The following is a 24,626-nucleotide window of genomic DNA, read 5'->3' as shown; positions in this document are numbered from 1 at the left end:
AACATTTCTTAAAAGGCATATAATGGTTTTTATTTCAATATTAGTATTAACCAGCCTATCCCCAGCTCCTCTCCAACTCATGACAGCTATTTTCTGGTAAATTAGGAGAGAAGAGAATCAGTAGTTTTTGTTAATTTTCAGTCTTCATATCTTTAGTCTTAGTATAATTCAGTATAGCAAACATAGATATACTAGAAAAAGGCTTGCTTTTTTAGTTACCTTTTACATACTTCTTAATAATTGTCAGCCTGCCAGCATCCCTACATCATAGCAATGAAGCTGTTTCTATGCTGTGTTTGATAATGTCCAACACAGTTGATTGTGATCCAGCTCTGCCAGTAAAGCTAAAACAGGAAATTGTTCTTACAGTTTCTTCTGATCAATAATTTCTTTCTTCATATATAAATTCAAAAGTTTACCTTTTCTCTTATGTGTAGTCAAGTTTCTTTACTTAGGTATCCTTTGGTACCAACTTAAATATGGTGAAAAAGGGACGTGCCACTCTTACTTTCTTATCCTCTTCATTATTCTCCAGAGACTCTTGCAAGGATACACCTTCCACTGGAATTTCTCTTTCTTTTTTTTTTTTTTTTCCTTTTAAAATGATGTTAATCTAGAGTTAAGGGTATCTTTGATTTCTTTTTTCCTTTGTGTTCTATGTTGGTAGCTGGATCCATAAAGCTAAAAAAAGTGTAGGTTGGTAGGATGTTTTTTTTGACTTCCAGTGACACCTGGTTTTAGCACAGTGTCCTAAGAGTGTCTATATGGATACTGTCTGGTAGTAACTCTTTTCAACCCATTTGCCTTGTTAGGCCCACACAGGACCTTAAAGAGATATTCCCTGATCAAAGAATGGTTACAAACAAAAACAGGTACTAAGCAGTTTTTGTCCTTGGGCCCTGCTCACTTCCTTTTAGAACAGAAAGAAGCTAATCATACCAAGTCAGCATTTTAAATAATAATGTGGATTGTTTTATGACAGGAAAATACTGCTAATGGTCAATCCTTTAATCTCGTGTCAGATGTTTCTGTCAGGCTGTGCAGCTTTAGCAGTACTAACAGTGTGCAGCTGATACGCTTCCTTCGCAATGAGTGTGTGAAAACACCAGCATTATATAACTTGATACTGTGCTAGTCATAGCCCTTGTGAAGGTATTTTTGGTCTTTTGGAAGTGCACTGCTTTTCCTCTAAGAAAATACTTGTTTCTGAAAGCCAGACAGGCTCTGGAGCGCCCAGAGAACCTCAGTTTGACTGTTCTTTCATTCAGTGACCTAAAAAGTTGAAATGAGTAAGTCATACGATGTGTTGACTACTTTTTAAAAATGGGATGGCCAAGAAAGGGCTTCTGTGTATATGGAATCTATTTCTAGAGTCTATTCGTTTTGAGAGGCACAGCTGTGATAGAATTTTTGTCCATGCGTGGTGGTGTGTGAGCCTGACATGAAAAAGGAGAGTGAGCACAGCTGTCTTACCTTTTGTGCAGGTAATTATAAACTTGAGTATGAAATACTGAGAATATTCTGCCCATGCCATGAGCCAGAACACTGCATACTGTGTTACAATCATAATCCAAGTCTATTCTTATTTGTGAAGAGAGAACGTACATATACAACAATACAATTGATGACTAAAGCATAAAGTTAATGCAAATTATTATAGAAAGTAACCAGCCCCAGAAAACAGTCTAGTAGACCTCAAATCAAAGATTAATATGATAAGAAAAAAACACCAAGCAAAGAAAACCCCCACAACATCTGTAGTATGTACAAACAGTGGTGAAAGTTTTCAACATAGAGGGATACATAGGTTACAAAGCATTGCTCTGTTTACTTGACCCATGTATGTTACTTGTAATACTTCATTAGCATTGCATCAGAGAAGACCAGCCAGGCAGTTCTGACTGATCCATCAATCCCCTTCAAGAAAACTTGCAGATTTACCTTCCCACCCTACCCTTATTTTCTCCTGTTTTTCTTTGAACCCAGGCAGGCATTTGTAGGAAGATAGTGAGGTGCTGCATCACAGCTCTGAGGTTTTATGTTTGATGGTCCTTATGTATCCCTGAATTATAGTTGCATCTGCCCACCAGAGGCAACTTTTTTTACGGGATGGTACAACTATCTGGGTAGCTGCCAGTTAAAGCCATTCATTTTTCTTAATCCTGTTTATCCTCTTACTAGTTACAAATTTGCGCATCGGAGTCATATTTCTTCCAGCATGATTAGGGATATCACAGCCTTCAGTAACTAATTATGACAGATTTAGTCCAGTATAACGGATGACTCCTGTAACTCCAAAGCCAGCAATGTTTGAAAATGGTCATTTTGAGAGGAACCTGTGATGGATCATAGTTTCTTCTCCTCTGGCAGAGTATGTTATTAAGCTTGTGTGATCAAGGAGAAGACATATTCTACATTCCACAGTATTTTATACATTTTATTTTTATGCAAACAGTGGGGACTTGTCTAGGAGTACACCTGGAATGACTAGAAGGAGTAGGGCCTTGCAAGCCAGTGTTTAAAACAATTATGTATTCAGAATACCATATTGATTGCATTTTCATGGAAGTGGCTTAGCCTTCTTAACACAAACCAGCCATTAAATCACTGGGAGAGCAACACTGGGCAGGCCTTCCACCACAACAGTTCCCTGACGTCCATGTTGGGTCATAAATGATCATGGTATGATGGACAAATCAATCTCAAATGGCCATCGCCTGCATTTTAAAGTGAAGGTGGTGGTCTGACCTTTCCATGCTTGTCCTGGACTGCCTCCCCAGTGGCTGCCCTATGTAGCTTATGACATAAAGTGGAACTCTTTAGGGGGAATGGCTTTATGCAGCCAACAGTGTGTCTGACAGTTGCAAACTACCCCTCTCTATTGGTCACTTTGTGGCTAATCATCAAGGAAGACACAGAGTTAAACTGGGCAGTCTGCTGGAAGCTTTTGGTCTTTTGCAAACAGCACAGCATTATGTATACTGTAGAATAGCATTTCCTGCATACATCCAAAATCCTTTCCAAAGTAGCCCCCTCTTTTCAGAGAGTCTATCACTGAGGGATTGCAGCAAGCCAGGAGAACAGAAATGTTTAAATTCTTGTAGTCTTTCAGGATTTCCTTCAAAGTATTAACTCCAGTGGTGTCCAAAAATGAGATGGAAGAGCAATCAACAACAAGGGCTTGGAAATCAATTTGTTTAGGAACTAGTTGCAAAGTGGTTTCTCCGATGCTCAGTCCATTAGCAGTTCTGTGATTTCCCTTTTTCAGATGCTGCTTTTCCTTCTTCTCATATTTCTTCCTCCGAGCAGCTTCTAGGTTAGGATCTAAATTGGTCAATCTGTACAGAGACTTTAGGAAGTAGTTTCTATTTGCATAGTAAAGTGGAGCCTCAAAGCGAAATATTTTGACCTTTGGAACAGGAGACAGATTTTCATATTCTAAGTCATCCTCATAAAAGCTTGTGTCTTGAATCTGACCAAGCAGGGCTGTCCGTGGCCGCTGGGTCCGAACAATGATGCATAGCATGGAGAAAACAATGCCAACCAACAGCCCTATTTCTGTGCTGACCAAGGCAGAGGCAGACATGGTAACTACCCAAACAAGTGTGTCTACCTTATTCACACAGTACCGTGCTGGCACATCTCGGAACTTCCTCAGGGCTCCCCGAAGGCTCACAATGATAATACAAGCCAGGACACACTTCTGCAAGGAGTAGAAGAGAGGTGCCAGGAAGAGCAGCACCAGCAAAACCACCATTGCACTAATTACTCCAGAGATTTGAGTCTGGCAGCCTGTAGATGTTTTGACGAGTGTTTTTGCCAAAGCTGCGCTGGTTGCAAAAGAGTGGAAGAAGGAAGGAATGATGTTGCAGAACCCCACTGCAAACATTTCCTGATTGGCTCGGATGGTGTAAGCATATTTCTTTGCAAACATTTCAGAAAGGGATACAGTGAAGACAAAACTGACTATGGCAAGAGGCAAAGCATCTAGAGCAACTCGGAGCATTAAGTTGAACTCTGGTACCTTTGGAGGGATAAATCCTGTTGGAATAGCTCCAGAAACACTGGATGCATATACTTCATTTAACTTACCATAGTGTGACACAAGTGTTGCCACAACAATAACTACCAGCTCTGTGGGAAGAGGAAATTTCAGTTTATGCTTATACCGATCTCCGAGTTCCTTGGCAGTGACCAGCACCACGATACAAATGGCACTTGTGATGACATCACAAAGGTTAGCCTGAGAAATGTTCCGGAAAATGTTAATCCAGGTAATAACTAGCATCCCATGCCCTTGGCTACGTGGAATTTTTATTCCAATGAGATACTTCACTTGAGCCGTTAAAATGGTTAAGGAAGCACCAGTTGCAAAGCCATCTAGTACGGACTCAGATAGGTACATAGATACGAAACCTAGGCGGAATATCCCCATTAGAACCTGAGGAAACAGAAGAAGGAAAAAAAACAAAGCATGAGCTGTAACTATTGCTGCAAATAATTAGGTACAGATGGGGGAGAGCTAGCTGGAGGCCAATAGTATTTGGCTATTTAATTCTTGAAACAGGAATTTTCCCTTTTTTGTTTCCAGTCTGCTTTTAAAATGTGATTTCTTTTACTGTTGTGGAATGCTGCAAACCCAAGAGGCAAATGAGGAGTTTGAGACAGGGTGGTCCATCAGACGTTTGTCTGAAGTGGCTTGCCTGATTTTTATTCCCCATGCAAAAGAACAGTGGGTCCAAAATACTAATGTTATACCAAAGTTAATTTTCCTTTTTTCCGTCTTAAAGCAAATAAAGTTAAAATGTATGGCCTTTTCCTTGTAAGTAAAACTTGAATGACAACAGATAAGATCCCTACTTTAGCTTTTGCACTAAACTGCTTTTAATTTTAGCCCTGTGGACAGAAGAAAACATGGAGCGCAGGTGGCCTTTGTAACATGCCTAAGATCAGAATTGTCAGAACAGCTCACAAACTCCACCATTCTGTCCTTAACTAGTTGATTCTCCTTGGATACTTTTGGAAAGTACAACTTCTCAAGGGCATTTTTTTGCTTATATACGTGACCTGAAATTTCTTACTACAACAGGAAGATAGCTAGCTCTTTCTGCATTGATATATACACACAGATACATACATACACACACAGAGTTAATAGTGAAGTATGTTCATGATGCTTCCTTCTGTGCTCTCTTGATGTCCTTGTTGATAAGTGTCAAGTCCAGCACAGCCATTGTCTGAAAAGTGGGATAGTCAGTGTATTTCCCCTCTTGTCCTTTCTTTGAATTATCTTTTGGACAGCAGTTTGGTAGAACACAGCACCGCCTACCAAAACACTGAGCTGCTCATTCTGAACCTGTAGAAGTACTTGAATAGGTATACACCTCTATTAAAATATCTAGGGAAAAAGTTATTTCTTCATTCTTAAGTACACAGCTTACTGTGTACTTAAATGGGAATTTCCTGTATCTGTACTGGGCCTCACTGTCCCATGAAAGCAACAAGGCCAAGAAGCAGAAGAATGTTGATGGTCTTTCAGAAGACTCTTGTTTTATCTGTGTTTGCTAGCAACTAAAAAAACTGCCTGCCTCCTGCTCTCTCTGAGTTGCCTACCATTAGTCTTCCTGGAGAAAACAGCCCAAGGTATATTTGAATAAACTGAACTGATGATGTATCTCATTGAAAGACAGTCAAGCCAAAGCTTAGGTCATGCAAAAAAACTTTAGGAACTTGGTACCTTGCCCCTGGATGTCAGCAACCACTTACCTGATACACTCCAGCCATGAATGTCAAGGCTGTAGCAATGCCAATAGCGTAGCACTCTTTCCCACACTCGGCATTTATCCCCACAATGGTAAGGTTGAAGGCAGTTGTGTTGGACAGATTGTCATTCTGCAGAGAGCCGTCGCCTGAGGCTGGTGGGGCGTCATCGTTCAAGTCAAACCCAGCCAAGAGAAGTTCTCGGTCCACAACTTGTCCCACCATTAAGCTTATCAAGCTGAAAATGCCGACTGAGACGTGACGGGATGTGCCCATTAAGAAATAGATGATGTTGGCAAAGAAGGATGTGTAAAGGCTATAAATGGGCTTCAGACCTGCCAGCAGTGAGTATGCAATTGCTTGAGGTACCAAAATGATCCCAATCACTAACCCAGACATAATATCCCCCCAAATGTACTCTTTGCATCGGTACTTGGGAAGCCATCGCAAAACAGGAAAGAAGTCCATAAGAAAATTCTTCAGCTTCTCTGGTGTGCAGGAGCAGCTCTTTCTCAGCTTAGCTAGCATGATTTCTTTCCTGTTAATCTTGACATGAGTCTTTCTTTCCATGAGAAAGCAGGATGAGGTGTTGTTTTCCATTCTGGTAGCCTCAAGTGGTCTTTCCATTTTCCCAGTATTTACTTCATTTAATGTGTTCCTGCAAAGTGAAGAAAATCTCTGTCAGGTTGCAATTCATGAAGGTTTTTTTAACACAGTCACTTAACACTGTAAGTTTGTCCCCTAATTTTGCTTTTAAGGAAGCATCATCCCAACAAGAACACTCTCACAGGGTTCCAGTGACACGTAAAGCTAAGAAATAAATCTGCCCTTTCTTGCACACATTAAGGAGTACTTTCAGTTGAGTCCAGTTTGTTCTAATAAAGAAAAATGGGGTTAAATTTGCCATTTTTTGTTATGACAGAGGTTTCCATTGTCTATTCAAAATGTTCTATCATAAAGGTCTTTGTGACCAGAAGTAGGACTTTATGGTGTGAAATAAACATGCTCTGGTGAGGTAGGTTGTAGTGTTTCTGTATAGTGAGTACATCTTGTAATCATTTTTTAGTAACTCTCATGGTGTATAATGATTTGTCACTGCAGTTGTTGTCAGTGCAGAGGAGAAAAATGTTGCTGGTAGGACCTGTAAAGCAAAGTTTTCTGGAGAGCAACAGTTTAGTCTTACACAAAAGATATGTACATAAGCAATTGATAGACTCTTTGTAGCTGCTACATAACATTAACTTGTTGAACATTAACTTGTAGATTATTTCAGTGTGCTGGTACTGGTAATAAATGCCTTCTCACAAATACCACCAAGTTGTATTGGCAACATACAGACAAAGCACCATGACCTTACCACTTTAGAAGAGTGCTACATGTTATTATTTTCAGGTTTAAACCCATAGTTACCCAACTTTGTTCTGCCAGTAATGAGATACAACAAATAATTATGGGTACAGCAGAGCAAACACTGCAGTGTTTCTTTCCTATGATTCTCCTGCTTGTTTTCTAGTATGTGAAGGCTGGGATGATTTGTATTCTGATGGGGGGCCTTTGATGTCTCTTGCCTCAATGGACACAACTGTGTTCACCAAACTCGACTAATGCAGTTTTACTCAATTGTCAAATTAAATTGAATTAATCTTAGTGCATTCATAAGTAATTTTGGGGTAAGTGGGAACATGACTAAGAGGCAAAGCATGCAAGTGTCCTAACTTACATAGCGAAAAAAAATGAAATAGGAACACACAGGTGGAAGATGTTAAACAGGCTATGCCAAGTGGCAAATCTTTTCTGGTTAGCAGTAGAGAGAAAGAAGAGACTTCTGTGTGAGGATACCCACGTAAGAGTAGTGGGAGATAAGGAGTGTCTTGTAGTGGTCTAAATGAAGATATGTCCTAATACAACAGTATGCAGAACTTTGCAGAAAGCAGACCTGCTCCAGGCTCAGCCTCTCCCAGTATCATTTAACAGGCAGGATCTCTGCATCAGAGCTGTTTGGTGCCAGGAGTGACTTTGCCATGGTGTCAAAGCTTGTCTTCACTTACAAGTGAAAGCTGTTTCTTTCCTCTTTCAGTGTTTAGAAACAGACTCTGTGCCCATCATTTTCATAAAACTTGAAATGAACTTACTGGCACAGTATTCTGTTGGTGAACTTTAGTGGTTTAAACAATTAACACATAGTTTAGATGCTACTGACAGAATTCTCTGTAAATTTCTGTGTAAAATGGGGGTTTTGTTTGTTAAGAAGATAATTTTGATTTGTTGATGTTAGGTAACAGCCTGTTAAGGTGTAGAATTTTGAATTTAGAGAAAGCGTTAAAGTGTCCCACTCAAAACATAATAGAAAAGCAAAAGAACTGATTAGCAATAACCTGTAAGCTTTTGTCCTGGAGCAGTCCAAATTGAGAGTGGCTTATTAGAAAGTCTTTTGTTTATCCTGCTTAGAAATAGTTTTCAAGATTTTACTAATTATGCTTTGCCACCAGATTGAAAATAATAAGAAGATTATGATATATCTGTAACTAGAGCAGAAATTTTAAACAAGTTCCCAGGTATTATGATACAGCATACAGATAAGTGATGCAGCATGATTTCTAAGGCTGTGCAAAGTTTAACCACAGTTCTAGGCAGGATGTTCAGGTGTTTAACGTAATTTATAACTTGGTAAAAGGCAAAGTAGAGTTTCTTGCTGGAAGGTGTGGACTGATTGTCCAAGTTGAAAAGAACCTGCATAGTAGTCTAAACATATGTTTAAAAATTAGTAAGTTTTGTCCATCCCAATTACATAAACCCATTTTATCTCCCATTGTATACATTTCTTTGTGTTTGTAAGGTTTATTTCCATCATAATGGAAAACTAATTAAAATTTAATGCAATTATGTATAAAGATCCCTGTCCACTCTTTATCAATGCTAAGTTTACTTTAGACCCTAATGTACTGCACAGTTATGCTAGCCAAGATCTGCTTGGACAGGAAAATAGGTTGGATCTAGTCTTTGTTAGAAAGCAAAGATGACAGAAAATATAAATGAAGTTGCAACACCAGGTGAAGTACTTAAGAGCATATGAATAAAGTTTACCAAATACAGAATGCTAGCAAGTGTAATAAAGACATTCATTTTTAAAAGGCAAATTCCCAATACTTCCTGTCTTACCTAAATTAGTTTGGAGAATGATACGCTTGTGCATCAGGACAGCAAATCCTTATTTAAATGCCACTCACTTCTTACAGCCAAGTGAATTCAGCCAGCCAGGAAATAAGTATTGTGCCCTTGCTCAGCATTCTTAAAAGCTAGTAGGCAGTTCAATATCCAATGGCTGCTTTTTATAGGCTACATAAAAAAGATTACATCAGCTTCTGTTCACTAGACTCATATATTTAATTGCATAGTTGCTGTCTGCCTCTCTCTAATCTCATACAATTTACCTGGAAGTAATTTGGTATTTACAAAAAACCCCATTACAATTCAGATGTGTATATTATTTGAGCAGCTCCCTGAGGGATAATAGTGATTTTTATGACATAAGATGATTTGAACATAATTTCTTTGAAAATCTATTAAGAGATCTTGTGTTTGAATGATAGTTTACTAATATATATATTAACTATACTGCCATACTGGATAATCAGAATAATAGCTTTTTGTAAAAAACAACCAAGCCTCTCCCACCCACAAAAAAAAAAGAAAAGTAGTACAGTAACCTTTGAATCTTCTGTGTTAAAGCTGACAAGTAATTTTCTTCAATTTTTTTCCTGAAAATAAAGGTTTCCTTCCTGTAAGTAACTGTTTATTCTGCTATATATGCTTTCAGATTCCATGTCAAATGAATGTGGTAGCTGTTAAGCAGTCAGCTCTCAACCTAGTTTGGTATCCAGAAACTGTTAATGTTTAAAGTTTCCTTGTTGCTTTTAGAATGCAGTAAAGCCACACCAAGTAAAGGCAGGGGTGTTGTTATCAGCAACCCATTTTTCAGTTGTGTAATCCAATAATTGTAAGGCTGTGATGCCTGTAACTCATTGCGTCACCTGAAGGAAGTGGGATTCCACTACAAGACGTGTGCTATACCCTGTACACCTATGCAGCCTAGTGTCAGTTAGGATAGAGCCATTTAAAGAGTTTAAGCCAAGTGATGTTTGCTGTTTTCTCCATGTTTGAACTATGAAAAATCCACTAAAAACTAAGTGGCTAGGTTGGGTTTTCTATTTATTTGTTGCATAACTCACTGGAAAACATGAGAGACATCAGCCTAGTTAAACATTTCATTGGAAACACAAATGTTAAGTTGTTCACGTTGTCATCTTTCATATCAGAAACCTTTTCTGTCTCATAGAAACCTTTCTTGGCTCTAATGGCTATGATTACGTTACTGTTCTGGTTTTGAGCAATGACACGATTTTGAAAGAGCTCCTTGGTTAGGCTCATTTATGGTGCATAGATTCAGTGTACAGGGTGTGTTATTCTTGCAAACTGGATTTTTTTTCAGAGGACGGCACCTAGAATCTATGCCCCAGTGCACTTTGACCCTTTATAGTGGCATAAAAACCTAAGCCAGCTTTGGACATACTTGAACAGATGTGAGGAATACATTTAGTTTGTGAGAGCTGACTAGTCTGAAATAGAGTCCCCTGAGCTGCATATAATATAAGACAATACTGCTTTAGCACCTGTTGCTTTGATTTATTAATCTTTTATTCTGCAGGTTTGCTTAGATATGTCAGCATCACCTAAAAGTTTTAGAAGTCATCAGGTACGAAAACAGAACAAGTGAGAGGAATGTTTGTCTCCGTCTTGCATCAGCTGTTGTATTTTCATCTTTAGAACTAAGATGTACTTGGAAGCAGACTTAAGCAAGGTGCCAGCAACCAAAACCATTTATTTATACGCTGACCCAGCAAGCTGTCACACTATAGTCTCAGTACATGGCAATGCCTTGGAGGAAGATCATATGCAACTTGTTAGGTTTGGTTAGTTTTTTCACTATATAGGAGTAAAATATTATTGCTTCAAAGCATTTTTATGTTGAGTTTCAATGTTACGCTAATTCAAACGTGAAAGAGGAAATAGCATTCCAGCTTAGTGGTCTCTACAGGTCAGGAAAGCCAGATCATGTCTTCTACGAATTAAACTGCTATACTAAGGAAAGTTTTTCAGATCTGTGTATTTCTAATTAAAATCTCCAAGTCACAATTTTTATTTTCAACTGTAAATTGGTTTAGGATTTTCCAGGCAAGTTAGGCTATTTGTTAAATGCCTGCATTCACCAAGAACTGTGATTCAAGTCTTGTTTTCCCAAGAATTTTCAGTTCCATATCCCAGTGAGTAAGGTGACAGCCACTGACAGGTAACAATCCCAGAGCTGATTAGAAGGCTATAGTGGAATTCATGCAGTTGGCCAGCACCTGCTGTTAAGGCTGGCCATCAAGATCATGTCTGGGAATGATCATGCATGCAGATACATAGTCAAGTTGTTCTGCAGAGACAGTTTTTGTGCAAGGATTCCAGAAAATGCTGATTTAGCTATTGACATGCTCTTGAAGGCAAGACAGCATTATTCTTCTGGAATGACCACTAAAAAGGCATTTCCTGTGGAACCAAAAAACATTCCTAAAAATCAGATTTCTTGATTTTGGGAAAGTAGCTATTTCAAAGTGAAAGTCTGTTATTAAAAAAAAAAAAAAAAAAAAAAAAAAAAAAGGAACTCTTTCAAGACAGCTTTTCAAAACCCTGGTCATCATTCATGAAGTTAAATACTAAGCTCTGTGTTCTGCTCTATGGTTTTGCTGGATATTGTTTAGCCCCACTAAGCTGTCACAGAGAAAACCAAATTAATAGTCCATTCTCATGGTTTTTCCTGTTGTTTTCTGTGGCATCTTGTGTTTACTACATGCAATAAGGACAGTATTTTGGAAACACTTTTTGTGCTTAGGCACTAAGAAACACACTGCTCTCAGTTTCAATATCAATGTAGTACTTTGAGAAACAAAGATAAGCCTAGTATATGCCATTTTCTTAAATAGAAATAAAACCTAGCCAAATGGTTGAACTCTTGGATGAGGGTTGTAGGAAAGATAATTGCTGTACCATTTACAGCTGATTGTATGTTTTACAAACTTTTGCCCAGTGTCTACCTTATAAGCAATATTTATGAACAACATAATAACAAACAAAAAAACCAACAGCGCAAGCAGGGTAAGTGAAAAGAGGCAGTTTTGCACCTTTGAAAAGAGGCAAAGAACAAATTACCCTGAATTCAGAGGCACTGGAAAGGAGACAAATCTCTTACCTGGATAGCTTTTTGACAGGAATGTACAGGCTCTGGTTTTGCACGTTGGAATGAATAGAAGTCTTCAGCCAGACATTGCTCTATTTGCATAAAGGATAATTATTAGCTGGATATTCTCAGGGTGAGAAAGGGTATTTATGGAATCTTGAGCTTGGTGTTTGGTAGTGTGTTGTCACTTGTATCACTTTGTAAAGCTGGATATATATGTATCTCTAGCTGAGGATTTGAGTTTAAATAATGCATAAGATTATTAATTAACTAGCACTGATCCAAAAATTGTGCTGAGTTCAGGCTAGCACATCTCTGACCTTTGAAGCTGCTTCTCCTCTGAGATTTAATCTGGTTTATGTATCCTCATGTAGCATTAGCTTTTGATTTTACACGTTCAAGGTGTATGAATAGAACTTCCGTCTTGCTTGAGATTTGTGTCCTTTGCAGGCTGGAGTAAGTCCTGTTCTGCTCAGTGCATAGGATAGGAGAACTGGAGGTCAGAGTTCTTTTTCTACATGTCAGCACATTCAGATCACAATATTTTTTGCTTCTGTGTAAACCAAAGACTTCATAATGTGGGCAGATCAGAAGGACAAAGATAGACTTCTGTTGAAAGTCTACTTCATTCTTGTGAAGTATATAAATGACCAAGTTCCCTCTCAGTTATCTTAAATCTTCATATAAGTGCAGACCTATCCAAGTCATAAATAAACATCCATCTTCTCCCCTTGACAAAGGTGATAGGTAATGTTTAATGGTTCCTAAGCAGTGCGGATTAACAGGTTAGGCACAGGCCATGACCTGTAGGGACTGTATTCAGCTGGCCTACAAGCTAAGGGATGAGCAGATGTGTCTCTTTCTCAGGCAAGGAAGAACATGAGCTGGCATGCAGTAAGTATGAGATGGGAGCTGAAAGGTCACAAAAAGACCTTGCTTGTTGGCTCACACGCATGACTAGAGAGGAGCAGGTTTCAACATTGTCTTTTATCCCTGTGCAAAAAGTTGTTTGCTGCTCTTTAGAAGTGAGAAGGAAACATAAAAATTATGTAAATGAAAAGTCAAAACTTAGGTGAGAGAGGAGTAGAAATAGAATTTCTGTGGTGTTAAACTGCTCATGGATTCTTAAAACTACTGGCTACTGCCAGGAGCTTAGACTTGGTAGTAGTAGTTGTGACGTTCTAAATCCAAAATTTAAAGAAGATAATTTCACTCTTACCAAAATCCTGTTGTTTGCTTCTCTGTTATGGAAGGTCTTGTCAACCACTCCTATCACTTTCCCCTTTGCTAAAGTACGTCCTAGAAAAAAAGGGATGCAGTAGTATACCTTATCTGCATAATACATTTTGCACACTGGTCACAAAGATAGTGTGTTTCTTTGGTTTTATGCTCTACAGAATAGAAGATTTCACTGCTGTTTTTATTTTAATTTTAGCCTTGAGGTATTTCTTCATTAAAAATAAAGTGACTTAAACTCAAGTCTCTCAAATTCATCCTTTCATCCATTTTACTATCTAATTCTCAGAACCAAGAGTTATCTTGTCTAGTGACCTCCTAAAATGCATGTGCCATCTGCTTCAGTAACTAAGTAAACTTTTTCTTCTTTTCAATTCCTGTCCAATATTTGGAAACTCTGTTACTTCTGCTGTTTGCAAGCTTGGAATTTGCAGAATAATTGGGATTTGCCCATTTCACAATTTTTTGGACTGAGACCCCTCTGCATTCTCTCCAACAGCACTTTTCCCTATATCAGGATCCTAAGAGAAAGGAGGATATTATTGTATCATTATCACTTGACCCCTTCCATATAAAGTTGGTTATAACTTTGTTTTGTCTCAAGCTAGCCTAAAAATAGCACTTTTTGAAATCTAAAAGAAAAAAACTTCAAATAATAATTCTGAACATTTTTTTGGTACAGCACAGTGCCATTGAGGCTAAATATCTCTGGACCGTTCCACATGGGAAAAAATGGACAAAATGAAGCAATCTCTCATTCTGTCTGTAGAAATTTTGAAAATTAGATGGTTTTGACAGAACTGTGTTTTATGATGAACAATTTTACTTAACATACAAAAATACTGACAGCAGAAGATTAATTAATGGATTATGGAGAGTTCATACTCCATTACATGAAATCGTTCATCAAGGCTTCAGTCCAGCAATAATTCTGAGTAGACTGCTCCTGGCATTCTAGTTGAATTCCACTGACAGTAACACTCAGTTCTGAAAGTGCTGTCTTTCCTTGTCAGCTGCTGAGTAGTGAAACAGTGGTAACTGGCCAAAACAGCCAAAAGAGGTACTACTGTGAAACGCCTATCTCTAGGATAGAAACTACAGTAGAAAAGAATGATGATCATTGACCATTAATTTTGAGTTTACAGGTGATTTTTTTTTTTAATGACTTGCTATTTATGAACAGATGCGCAGTTTCAATTGGTCTAAAAACTGTTAAGGGTTAAAAGCAGAATTGAACAAAAGTATTTATGAAATAAATGATGTAAAGACATAAAATATATTTGGCATTGTTGACACATTTACTTGAGGATTTTCAGATGATCTCAGAAAAATTCATGGCATTGCTACGTAAAATTCATATCTAGTAACCTAACTGATAAAAAAATTAATGCTAAATTAGTCATGGACAGTTATTAATACGGACAGTTAATCTCAGAATCATAGTTAAATGTGTTTGTTTACTGGGTCACAGTCAGTAATATCAAATCTTCAAAAGTGCATAGTCCAAATGTAATAGCCATGTTATTCTTTCTGTGCAAGTGTCAGAAGTTCAGAAATTCAGTGAATTAAAGAAACTCTTAAGCCTAATGCCTGCGTTGTTTAAAATGCGCTCAAGCCTCAATTACTCTGTAATTTACCTTTATATTATAGCAAGGAGGTGATGTGCCTAAAAAGCACACATTTGGTTGTATTTTAATAGGAAAGATGGGCACACTGAAAGTAAGCATCTGCTCCCTTCCAATCCGCTATGCACTGCAGTCCACATTCCTTCTCTAGCTGTGACAAATGCCTGGTGCAGCTGAGAACGGTGTATATATGCGGAGAGTCATGTTATTGATTTTTTTTTTAATGAAAAAATCTGTAGTTCCTGTTGTACAGTTTCCAGGAGAAACTGAGATCTGCAAGATTCAGTTTGTATACTCAAAATTGAGGAAGGCTGTCATTCAGCATGCAAGCGCTTTTCTATTTCCCACTACAAACACAGAACCAATGGATTAGCACTTACCAAAGGCACAAAGTAGCTGCAGTAGTTCCACAACTGTTCTTGTATCAGCGCCCAGTAGCACAGTACCTCAGAATGACAGAAGCTTTCTGTAAGAGTAGATTAGAAACTGTATCATGATACTGTGCAGGCCTTTCCAATTGGGTATTGCTCTCATAATGTTTGCAGTGAGATAATATAAATAAGCACTAGCACTTGAAAAATCTTTGTCCTGTAGAGTGTAATCACCAATAAAAGATAAACTTTTAATCATTACATTACAGTAGCTGGTAACCTCTGACTTCTTACTCATCTCTGTTATTCTGCTGTAACACAGCTGGCTACATTGTGTGGAGTTCAAATAGCATTACAGTCCTGATATAACTTTTTACGGTCTTTTTACCTGTGGTTTTCAGGGGTTTTATATGCTAACTTCAGTTAGATGAAAAAATACTCTTAATGTGTTAAATGAGATTAGGGCAGGAAATATGTGGAACTGTCCTTACACTTAGTGCTTAGTTGTCAATGGTCACTAATTGAGATTTGTCCTTTGAAAAAGCATTTTTATGGAACTAAATCATGAAGGGGGTCTAGCTGATAAGTCTTATATATAGGAAGAATTTACATACATCAGCTGATATATTGAGTGTAAAATGTCTGAGCTTTTCTGCCTTCTAAGAAAATCTCCTGTTGTTTCATCTCCAAACAGCCAGAACTGTAGCACCAGAGTCTGCTTATTGATGGAGATGACTATTACTGCTGATATTTGTATATCGCAGAGGCAAATTTAATGTAGCAAGGATAGTCTCTCAGGAATTCTGAAGCTTGTTCACCCTCTCGTTGAAATTGTATGTTATCTTAACTGGATATTGAAAACCAGTTTCTGGGTGCAAAGAAAATAGATGATATCTTACTGCTTTGTGAAGTAATTTTCATGTTTCATAAACACAGAATGTAATGCATCTTTATATTGAAAGGGGAGATATTTTTTGTATTAGTGGACGTTTTTCAGGATGGGGGAGGAATGGAGGAAAAAGGGTAATACATGAGCATGAAGATCATAGAATGTAAGACCTCTCCATACTGTATTTAATAATACATCACTAGTCTAAATTGTAATGTCAAATCCAGGGTCAAAAAAGAATTATCAGATCTCAGTTTGTAGAGACTTTTAGGCTTGTATCTCATATAAAACTATCCATAAATGCAAGTGGCTAGTTTTACCTCCTTAATTGTAAGAAGTTTAATGTGTTTTATATTCAAGAGTGAAGAACAGACACTGGCATGCCATTTAAAAAGCTGTACTCTCCAGATTGTCCTGTAGTGGTCGTTTGTCAGTTCTGAAGTACTCAGAAACCACACATCATAAAAATTCTTCAGGATTAAGAACAAGACATGGAAGGCATATTCATTGTGCCTTTTCACCATCAGAAGTTGTTAAACACTTGCAAATTAGAAAATAAGCTTGGTATCATTTTGCAAACAAGTGACAAGTGACATATTCAAGTTAGATATAATGTGGCCCATGGGGAGTCAAGGACTGATAGAGAAAGACACACCTGAAACTACATCTGACATGCAGCTGCGGGACTTCATCAGACACCATGTACTATCTGTATTTTAGGTGTAAAAGAAGTACATCAGTTGAGATATCTAGCTGCAAATCTTCACACCTTCAGTATTTACCTCCATGTTTTTCTTTTCTTAGACTGTTCGTTTGTCCATTTATGTGCTTCTTAGTAAACATCTTGACAAATGGAAGAAAGTTTTGAGAATGGAAAAAGTTAAAATACCTGGTAAAAGTAGTACATTGTGCATTAATGCAAAATTTCAGGTCCAATTACAGTATGTGCATGAGCAAGCAAAGTGCTTGCAAGAGCACACTAAGTAAATCACTTCTGAATTTGGTTCTTGTTGCATATTTGGCAGCAGGGAGGGCAATAATTCCCTCCCAGTATTATGATTTACGTAACAGTAAATAAGCTATTTTCCATAATAAAGTTGAAGTTACATACTTTTTGACTGTATTTCCTTGTACAGCTAGCAGTCAAATAATAGATGGAGCATAAACAGCAATTAAAGATGTGAATGTGAAGAGTTGATAATAACAGAACTGTGAAAGGAAAACAGTAAGTCACATGTGTACCATGGAGGCTCGTTTCAAAAGGTGCAGTATTGTGTGTACTTGAATTAGAATGCTGCATGCATACAGTGGACTGTTCTGTCACTGCTTGGGAAGAAAAGTTCAGTGACAACTTTTCCCAGGCAGTGCCAAAAGGAGTTACGTGCTTAAAGTAAGCTAGTTTTAGCATTTGGTTATGTTTTCTGTTCCTCATGCATCTTTAGTCTTCATTATTCATTTAGTCTCCCTGTCACCTCATTTCAAATCTTTTGCTTATAGGTGACTTTATTTGGAGTTTGATCATCAAGGGCAGCATCAAACCACAGTAGACATTTTACTTGTAGTCAGGTGTTATGCAGAAGGAAATCAATCAATTTCATACATCAAACTCAATCGGAAAGGTATCCTCTAGTAGTCAGGTCACATACAGTGACTGAATCTTTCAGTCACTTGCAAAGCCTTTAAATTTGTAGTGAAGAATCAGCTGAAAAGCATTTTCTGCTATTTCACCTTATTATTTAATAGTTCCCTTTGCAAATGAATGTGAACATAACAAACCTGAACAAGGGATCACAGGGTCTCACGATACTGAATTGTCCATGCCTAGGTGATCCGATTGGCTATGTTCACATGTCCAGGGATGTCAGATACTAAAATAGCATATACCTTTGCCTAAACTGCTTCTACAGCCTCTTTCCCCTTTTACATCTGGAATTTTTTTCAAAGGGGAAGAGGGATGGGGAGGAGGGAGAAGAGACATAACGGTCTTAACAATATTTTCCGAGGCTAACTCACCTCGGCACAGGAAGCTGTTGGTGCTTTGTCTGCCTCTCTCTTCCCCCCACACACAGCACGCTCGCTGCTGAAAGAAGGACTGAGACTATGCTCACAAAAGCAGGCTGTGTAAGAAATGGAAAATCATAGGCCGTGATTAGCATCAGCTTGAAAACATCCATTGTTTGCTTGCAATTCTGTGCCTGTGAATTTCAGCCAGATCACAGCAAGGATTTTGTGAGTTGCTTTGCAAGGTGAAGCTCAAACACTGCTGATTTCAAAGAGCAGAGATGCTTCTTAAGATGCTGTATAAATCAAAGTCAATTCTGTTTTTATGTTTTTTAAAAAATAGAAAGATTCAGCTGAATGCACAGCCTCTTGGCTGGCTTGTAGAAGAGGCAGTGATTTCCAGTAAATAACGGCTGATGTATTCTCCATTTTTGAAACGGTTTATTCCTAAGCCACAGGAATTCATACCCATCCTTCTTTCTGCGCATGTACCATGCTGGTTGGTTGTGTGGATGGATTAACTGTGACAAGCTGTGACATCAGCAAAGGCTGGATGCTGCCTGGCTCTGTGATTTTGTAACGCATCCTCCCGTTACTGCCGGGCTGACTCATTCCCGTTATAGGGTGACTGAATTGTGCAAAGGTGGGCCAGCACCGACTGAAGTGTTGGGCATTGTGTTTCTGTGCAGAGGCATTGTGCTTCTGTGCCATAATTGTAAAGCAAGCAGGTTTTCCAGCCCTGCTTACACAAATGATAGAGCTGGGGAGCAAATGCAAAAAATATTAATGCTAATAAATAGACACAGAAGTGGTAAAATATATGGGTTATTTAGTGTGGGTGTGGTAGTCTTTGGCCTTTGAAAAAGCCTCTGATTGGGGTTTTTAGTCAGTAAGGCATGTGAAAAACACGGGCGGTGTTTTGCTTGGGGACCACCAGGGAGGAAGAATCAGTGTTCTTCACCCTGAAAACTATCAAATTATCATGGTTATTTTGAATTATGGGTATTTTGTGAACAGGAGTGAGTTTACTTACCTGTAATGATCATAGGAAGCGAGAGTGAGTGGAGCAAGAACAGGGTAGAAGCAGTTGTAGTGTGAATGAGTACCATATTGTTAGGTTCCACTCAATTCAGGAGTGGGAAGTGTTTTTTATTAATAACCCAGGAGTCTACTGATCTCTTAGTTATTAATGATCTTGTACTTTAACCTGAAATACCAGACTAGTAGGGTTTTTGGTTGACACTGAGGCGACCTGAAGAAAACTGCTGAGAATTCAGGCTCTGGAAAGGTGAATGTTAATGAGGGCTATTTAGCCCTTTGTATACTCTGAGGTAACATTTCAGTAGCACCGACAGTCCCTTAGGATCTGCTTTTAATGTCCAGAGGTTTCTTAAGTACTAAGCAGAACAAGAAGCTTATGTAGACTATTGGTGGGTTTGGAGCAGACAAAGTCTTCGTTGAAACCTGACCTTTAAACTGGCTTAATTTCACTCCTCATGGCTGCAGAAGTAATTAGAAAAACTAAGGAGGCAAGGTTCTTTTGTGTTGCAAGAGGCACTTTGGAGGGCAACAAATTTCCCCTCTGAAAAAAAATAAACTTGCTGACATTTTCTGTCCAGAGCATTTGACCTTCACCTTACAGATGCTCTATTCTTAAGCTTACATGCTTCCTTGTCCATTTAACAGCCTGTTCTGGCTGAAAGCATGACAGGTGCTTCTGAAGACCATTCCTTCTGGAGTACCTTGTAGCAGCAAGAATTTGAAATGACATAGATTACTGTTCATTCCCCCAACAGCTTGATTTTTGGACATTAATGTCCTTTCCAGGGTAGGTGGACACTTGTGTGTGCTCTGGAGTTTTACAGTCCCTAAAATGGCATCATGGATTCCAGAAAGGTGGTAAACAATTGCTTGGGACACTGTATCTACAGACACTCCTTGCAGTAGTCACTTAATTCAAGAGTTGGTTTCACTTCATTTAGTCTTGAGAGGGGGAATTTAATTATCATGAGTATTTACACTCATCAAGAACAGTGGTGATGGTGTTACCATTGGTCCGCATCCTGGACCTGGACACTGTGGACGAGAGTGTATGATTGCAGGAACCCCCTTCCTGCAAGATGTTCTGGCACACAGCTAAGGATCTTTATCAGATGAATATGTGGTATGTAATATGATTGTTATCTCAGCAGAAGTACTAGATACTGCCATAGCAGGGTGGTCTCCTAGACTGCACTGTTGTTTTTCTAAGATTGTAACACAGAAAACCTTCAATGGAGAAAGGGGTTTTTAGGTGACTCCGTGGAGCCCACCTTCCTAGTGTGAGGTTGCCAGTAGCCTGCTGAAAAATTTTACAGGTGTGAGTTGCATCTCTCCTCTACTAACACCTTGTGCCAGTTTTCTGTCCCTGCTTCTTGACTACATTTGCCACTAGATGAGCAATCTTTCCAAGCAGAAGCTCCAAGTGAGGATGTCAGCAGGCTATACTGATGTGGGAGTGATGTTAGCCAGCCATTTTGGCAAATCTGCCCAAAGAGAGGCTGTTCTCAGATACTGATGAAAGCAAGCCAGATTATGTCAGTTTTTGGTGTGTGTGGTAGCTGAGTTTACCAGAAACACAAAAGGGAGACCACACTTAGCTGAATGAGAATGTCAGGATGAGGATGAGTGCTATTCTAGTATATTGGTATTTTCCAGCCATCCTTAATCCTAGGTTCTCTTCAATGGAGTATCTCTGCTGATGGTTACCCTACATGGTACATTTTTATTCCTAGGTTATGACCTACTGACAGGGGTCAGCCACAAGTCTTCCTGTCCCAGGAGATTTAATTCAGTACATTACGATAAAGTCTGATAAAGTTAGCTTGACGTGTTATCAGAGATTCAGTACTTGACTGAAGATCACCTGGAATGGAAACACTCCCTGCCTGTGGTTTTTGTTCTCTCTTTTCTGTAGATAAGATATTTGGTCCAATGTCTGTGTATGCACATATTTTCCAGGACATGCAGCTATATTCCTGGACAGGATCAGTGCAGGGCAGAAGAGAAGCAACAGATGCTCGGCACAGGAGGGAAGCAATAGCTGTAGGCTAAGGAGTAATATCTGCAGCTGTGCTAGCTGGAGCAATCTGGCTGGGATGGAAGGTCAGCTAAAGCTATCTTGCCTCTGCCTTCCCAAGAGATTAAGTTTGTGAATGAGAGTAGGCTGAAAGTGGCATGGATAAGAAGCACAACGTGAGTATTTAACAACACTTTGGCTAGCTGTCCAGTGCTACCTAGGCGTCTGAAAAGAATTTCTCTCCATACTTGAAAAAACTTTACTTCAGTAATAAGACATATTGGAAAGCTGTTAAGATGGGCCTGTAGCCTTTGATTCAGCAAAAAATTGCCCATGAAGCAAACCTTTCCAAGGAAGGGAGCAACCAGATTTTGTGACAACCAGCAGACACCTCTCTGTACTCATCACTGCTCTTCATATTCACAGCATGATTGTTGCTCCCAAGAGGCAGCACATGAGTCTGAACTGAGACCATGATACAGACTAAAAAGGTTCCTCACCAGCAGGCAACAGTCTCTGAATATAGCAGCCTCAGGCCTGATATTTCTATGAGCATTGGTGCCAGGATGCCAGTAAATGTGCTCTAGTTTAGTTGTTTATAATGACTGAAGATGAAGAAGGTCTATCTGACAAGCTTCCTGGAAAAATCCCATCTGAGGAGCGGTTGAACGCCATGCACACACAGGACAGTGATTGCTGCTTGACATTCAAAATACCTGACAACAAACAATAAACAATCATGGTTTTGCAAGCACTCAGATGAAATGATGAGTACATAACCTGCTGAGTGTTTGTAAATGACGGCAGTGGTGTCTAGAAACCATGACAGAAAGACTGAAAGAGGAGCAGGCAAGAAATAGATTGTGAAATTCTGTGAGCTTGCAACCAAGACCCCAATCATAGGTACATGATGTTCCACCAACAGTTTAGATGCAGAAAGATGCTTTGAACAGCTTTGGCCAAGGATTTATCCTCCACCATGGATTTACCTTGTCATGTGCCCGTAACAGTGTCCTAAAATTGTCTTCAGAGCACTCCTGGCAAGGGCCTGGCAGCTGATCCAATCTTGTCCATGCAGAACATTTGTAAATATTAAGAGTTTCTGTGCCTCAAGTGCAACAATCAGCATGGCTTCCAGCCACTAATGGCAGGCAACCATGCAGCCCAGATTCTAGCAGTACTGTATATGTAAAAAATGCATCGATCTCACATCAGGAATGTAGTATAGGTAAGGATAAGGTCAAAATCTGAGCAAGTGTCAATCCTGTCAGACAAGTAATAATTTTATTAATGGGAACATATTGTCTGTTTCACTTGGGAGGAAGAAGAGATTCTTATGAAGTGACAGGTCAGTCAAAGATCATAAGAAGTGCCTCTACACCTACATGCATAGCAAAAAATTTTGTGTACCATCACTCAGTCATGGTTGGCAGTGGCATCCTGTTTTAAAAGTGTTACTTAATTGGTGCAGTCAGAAAAAACGTAAATGTCCTGGGATCTTAAGTGTACAGGCATCAAATAGAAGGTTTTATTTATGGTTATATTTTATATGCTTATTTATGGTTATATATTCAAATAATGTTGTGTAGACCTTTGACTGAAGCCAGGAAGACCCTAGTTTCTTTGCTTTTATCTGTATGGCATTATTAACTTTTTACAAGAGAGTGTAGTTAATAATTCTTATGTACACTGACTGTAAGTGTGCATGTAAGCAAATTATTCAATAGAACACTGGGTACAACTGGAAATAGTTAATGGATCTGAGGGAGCAGAGCTAGTTTTAGCAAAAAAAAAGAAATGTCTTTGAACTTTGGAATAGGACTTTTTTTTAAAACCTCTGTCTAAGCAAAAAAATAAAAACCCAGGTTCCAAATGGCTGTTCTTTAGTTCAACAGTGACTTTTAAAATACTTTTAAGTGTACCTAAGCAAATAAATTTATTTCTGCTATTTGCTTCTTTTATAGCTGCACCATTTGACTTGGGCAGGAACTCTAAGCCCATCAGTGACTGCATACATGACAGTTTCTGTCATGGTGGTGGGACATACTTTAAAAACAAAAAGCCTGCTTCAGGTCTTTGGTGAAAAAGTGTGACCAGGCTGGTGCTAAGACTGTGTGCTTTGTCACATAACGTGTGGAGCTGGCATAGTGGATATGGCGTATGTTACATTTACTTTGCCTGACTTGTCTTCCTCTTCTAGATCCTGGTCAGAGATTTGTCTTCATATTCCACAGTTCCCTTATTTAATTCTCTGAGAATTTGGAACTGCTATTACAGATTCTTCACTAAAACCTTTCCTTGACAAGAAAGCACAGAGAAAGAGCCTCCATCAAAGAGGCTCAGAAATGCATGGAGAAGTACAGAAAGAAGCAAGTTGTCACTCTGAGCACAGAGCCCAGCATTGATTTAAGAGCTCTGCTGATGGCTTCCTTCTCATGCCTAATGCTGTTTGGTTGTCATGCTATGCTAGCACCGATCAATTGTAAGAACTGTGATTGTCTCTCCCCCTTCCATCATACCTGCAGCATTGCATCTGTAGTTCACTTGTATAGCTTTCCACCCAAGCAAAGGCAAAGTGCCTAGTAAAGAGCAGGCAAGACTTCAGGAGAAGTGGTCAGGCTGCACTGTACCAGAAAAATTGGTTGTAGTGCCCTGGCATGGTTGGAGAAATCAGCTTTGAGAGGGGTTGCCAAGGCTTCACTCAGTGCCGCTGTGTGACCGGGGCTGGACTTATGTCAAGGGTACTTAAAAAGCCTTTTGCTCAGGTCATACTGAGGCCAGAACTTGGCCACCAGGCCAAGGCTGTTTCTTAGGCGAGAAAGCAGTAAGTCACACTAACAGAATGTTCTCAACAGAAGCTCATTGTTAATTCTTATTTGGCACTTCATACTGGCAAAATTTCTCCATCCCTTTCAGATTTCAGTTAAATCAGGCCATAAGTTCAGAAGTTGTGGGAAATTGACCTGCATAGTACCTTGTATTTGTTTCTACTGGATGCAAAAAAAGCCTTTCAGGAATTTAAAGCAAATCTTCTAGTGTATCACATACAAATTGCAAATACCATTTTTCATCCCTTGAATAAAAGAATTCCAGTGTTCCTGTCCATGTGCATGTCCACATTTTGGCACCTGTGTTCCTGCAAGATTCCTTGATACAAAGGAATGCATCATAGGGTCCTCAGTCTTTGAATGCATTTATTCAAAGCTGGATGAAAGATTTGCAGCCCGAGATCCTGGGAGTACAGGAGAAATATTAAGCAAATGCTTACAATGAGGTAAAAATTACAGACATTTTGTGCATAAATTCAGCATTCTTCGAAAGATACAAAGTTATTTTTCATCTGAACCTAAATCCCTAAGGAGTGCTACTAAGTAATCTATATTATATACTGCAGATTAGGAGTACTTTA

The 24,626-nt window shown here is 38.9% G+C and overlaps 2 protein-coding genes across 3 annotated transcripts in view; one reads left to right on the top strand and one right to left on the bottom strand.

Moving 5' to 3' along the window:
- Positions 1 to 24,626, top strand: part of IDUA (alpha-L-iduronidase) — a 45,129-nt gene that overhangs the window by 6,355 nt on the left and 14,148 nt on the right. The gene's annotated exons all lie outside the window — the stretch shown is intronic.
- Positions 2,921 to 12,139, bottom strand: SLC26A1 (solute carrier family 26 member 1; the record flags this gene model as incomplete). The annotated part of the gene is given in 4 exon segments (XM_084225964.1): positions 2,921 to 4,441; positions 5,767 to 6,408; positions 6,410 to 6,418; positions 12,050 to 12,139. Coding segments are annotated over 4 exon segments (2,262 nt in total).

This window comes from Fringilla coelebs (assembly GCF_963513975.1).
Source record: "Fringilla coelebs genome assembly, chromosome: Z".
Lineage (NCBI taxonomy): Eukaryota > Metazoa > Chordata > Aves > Passeriformes > Fringillidae > Fringilla > Fringilla coelebs.
Note: the sequence above shows the minus strand (reverse complement) of the source record. Positions and strands in the feature narration are given on the sequence as shown.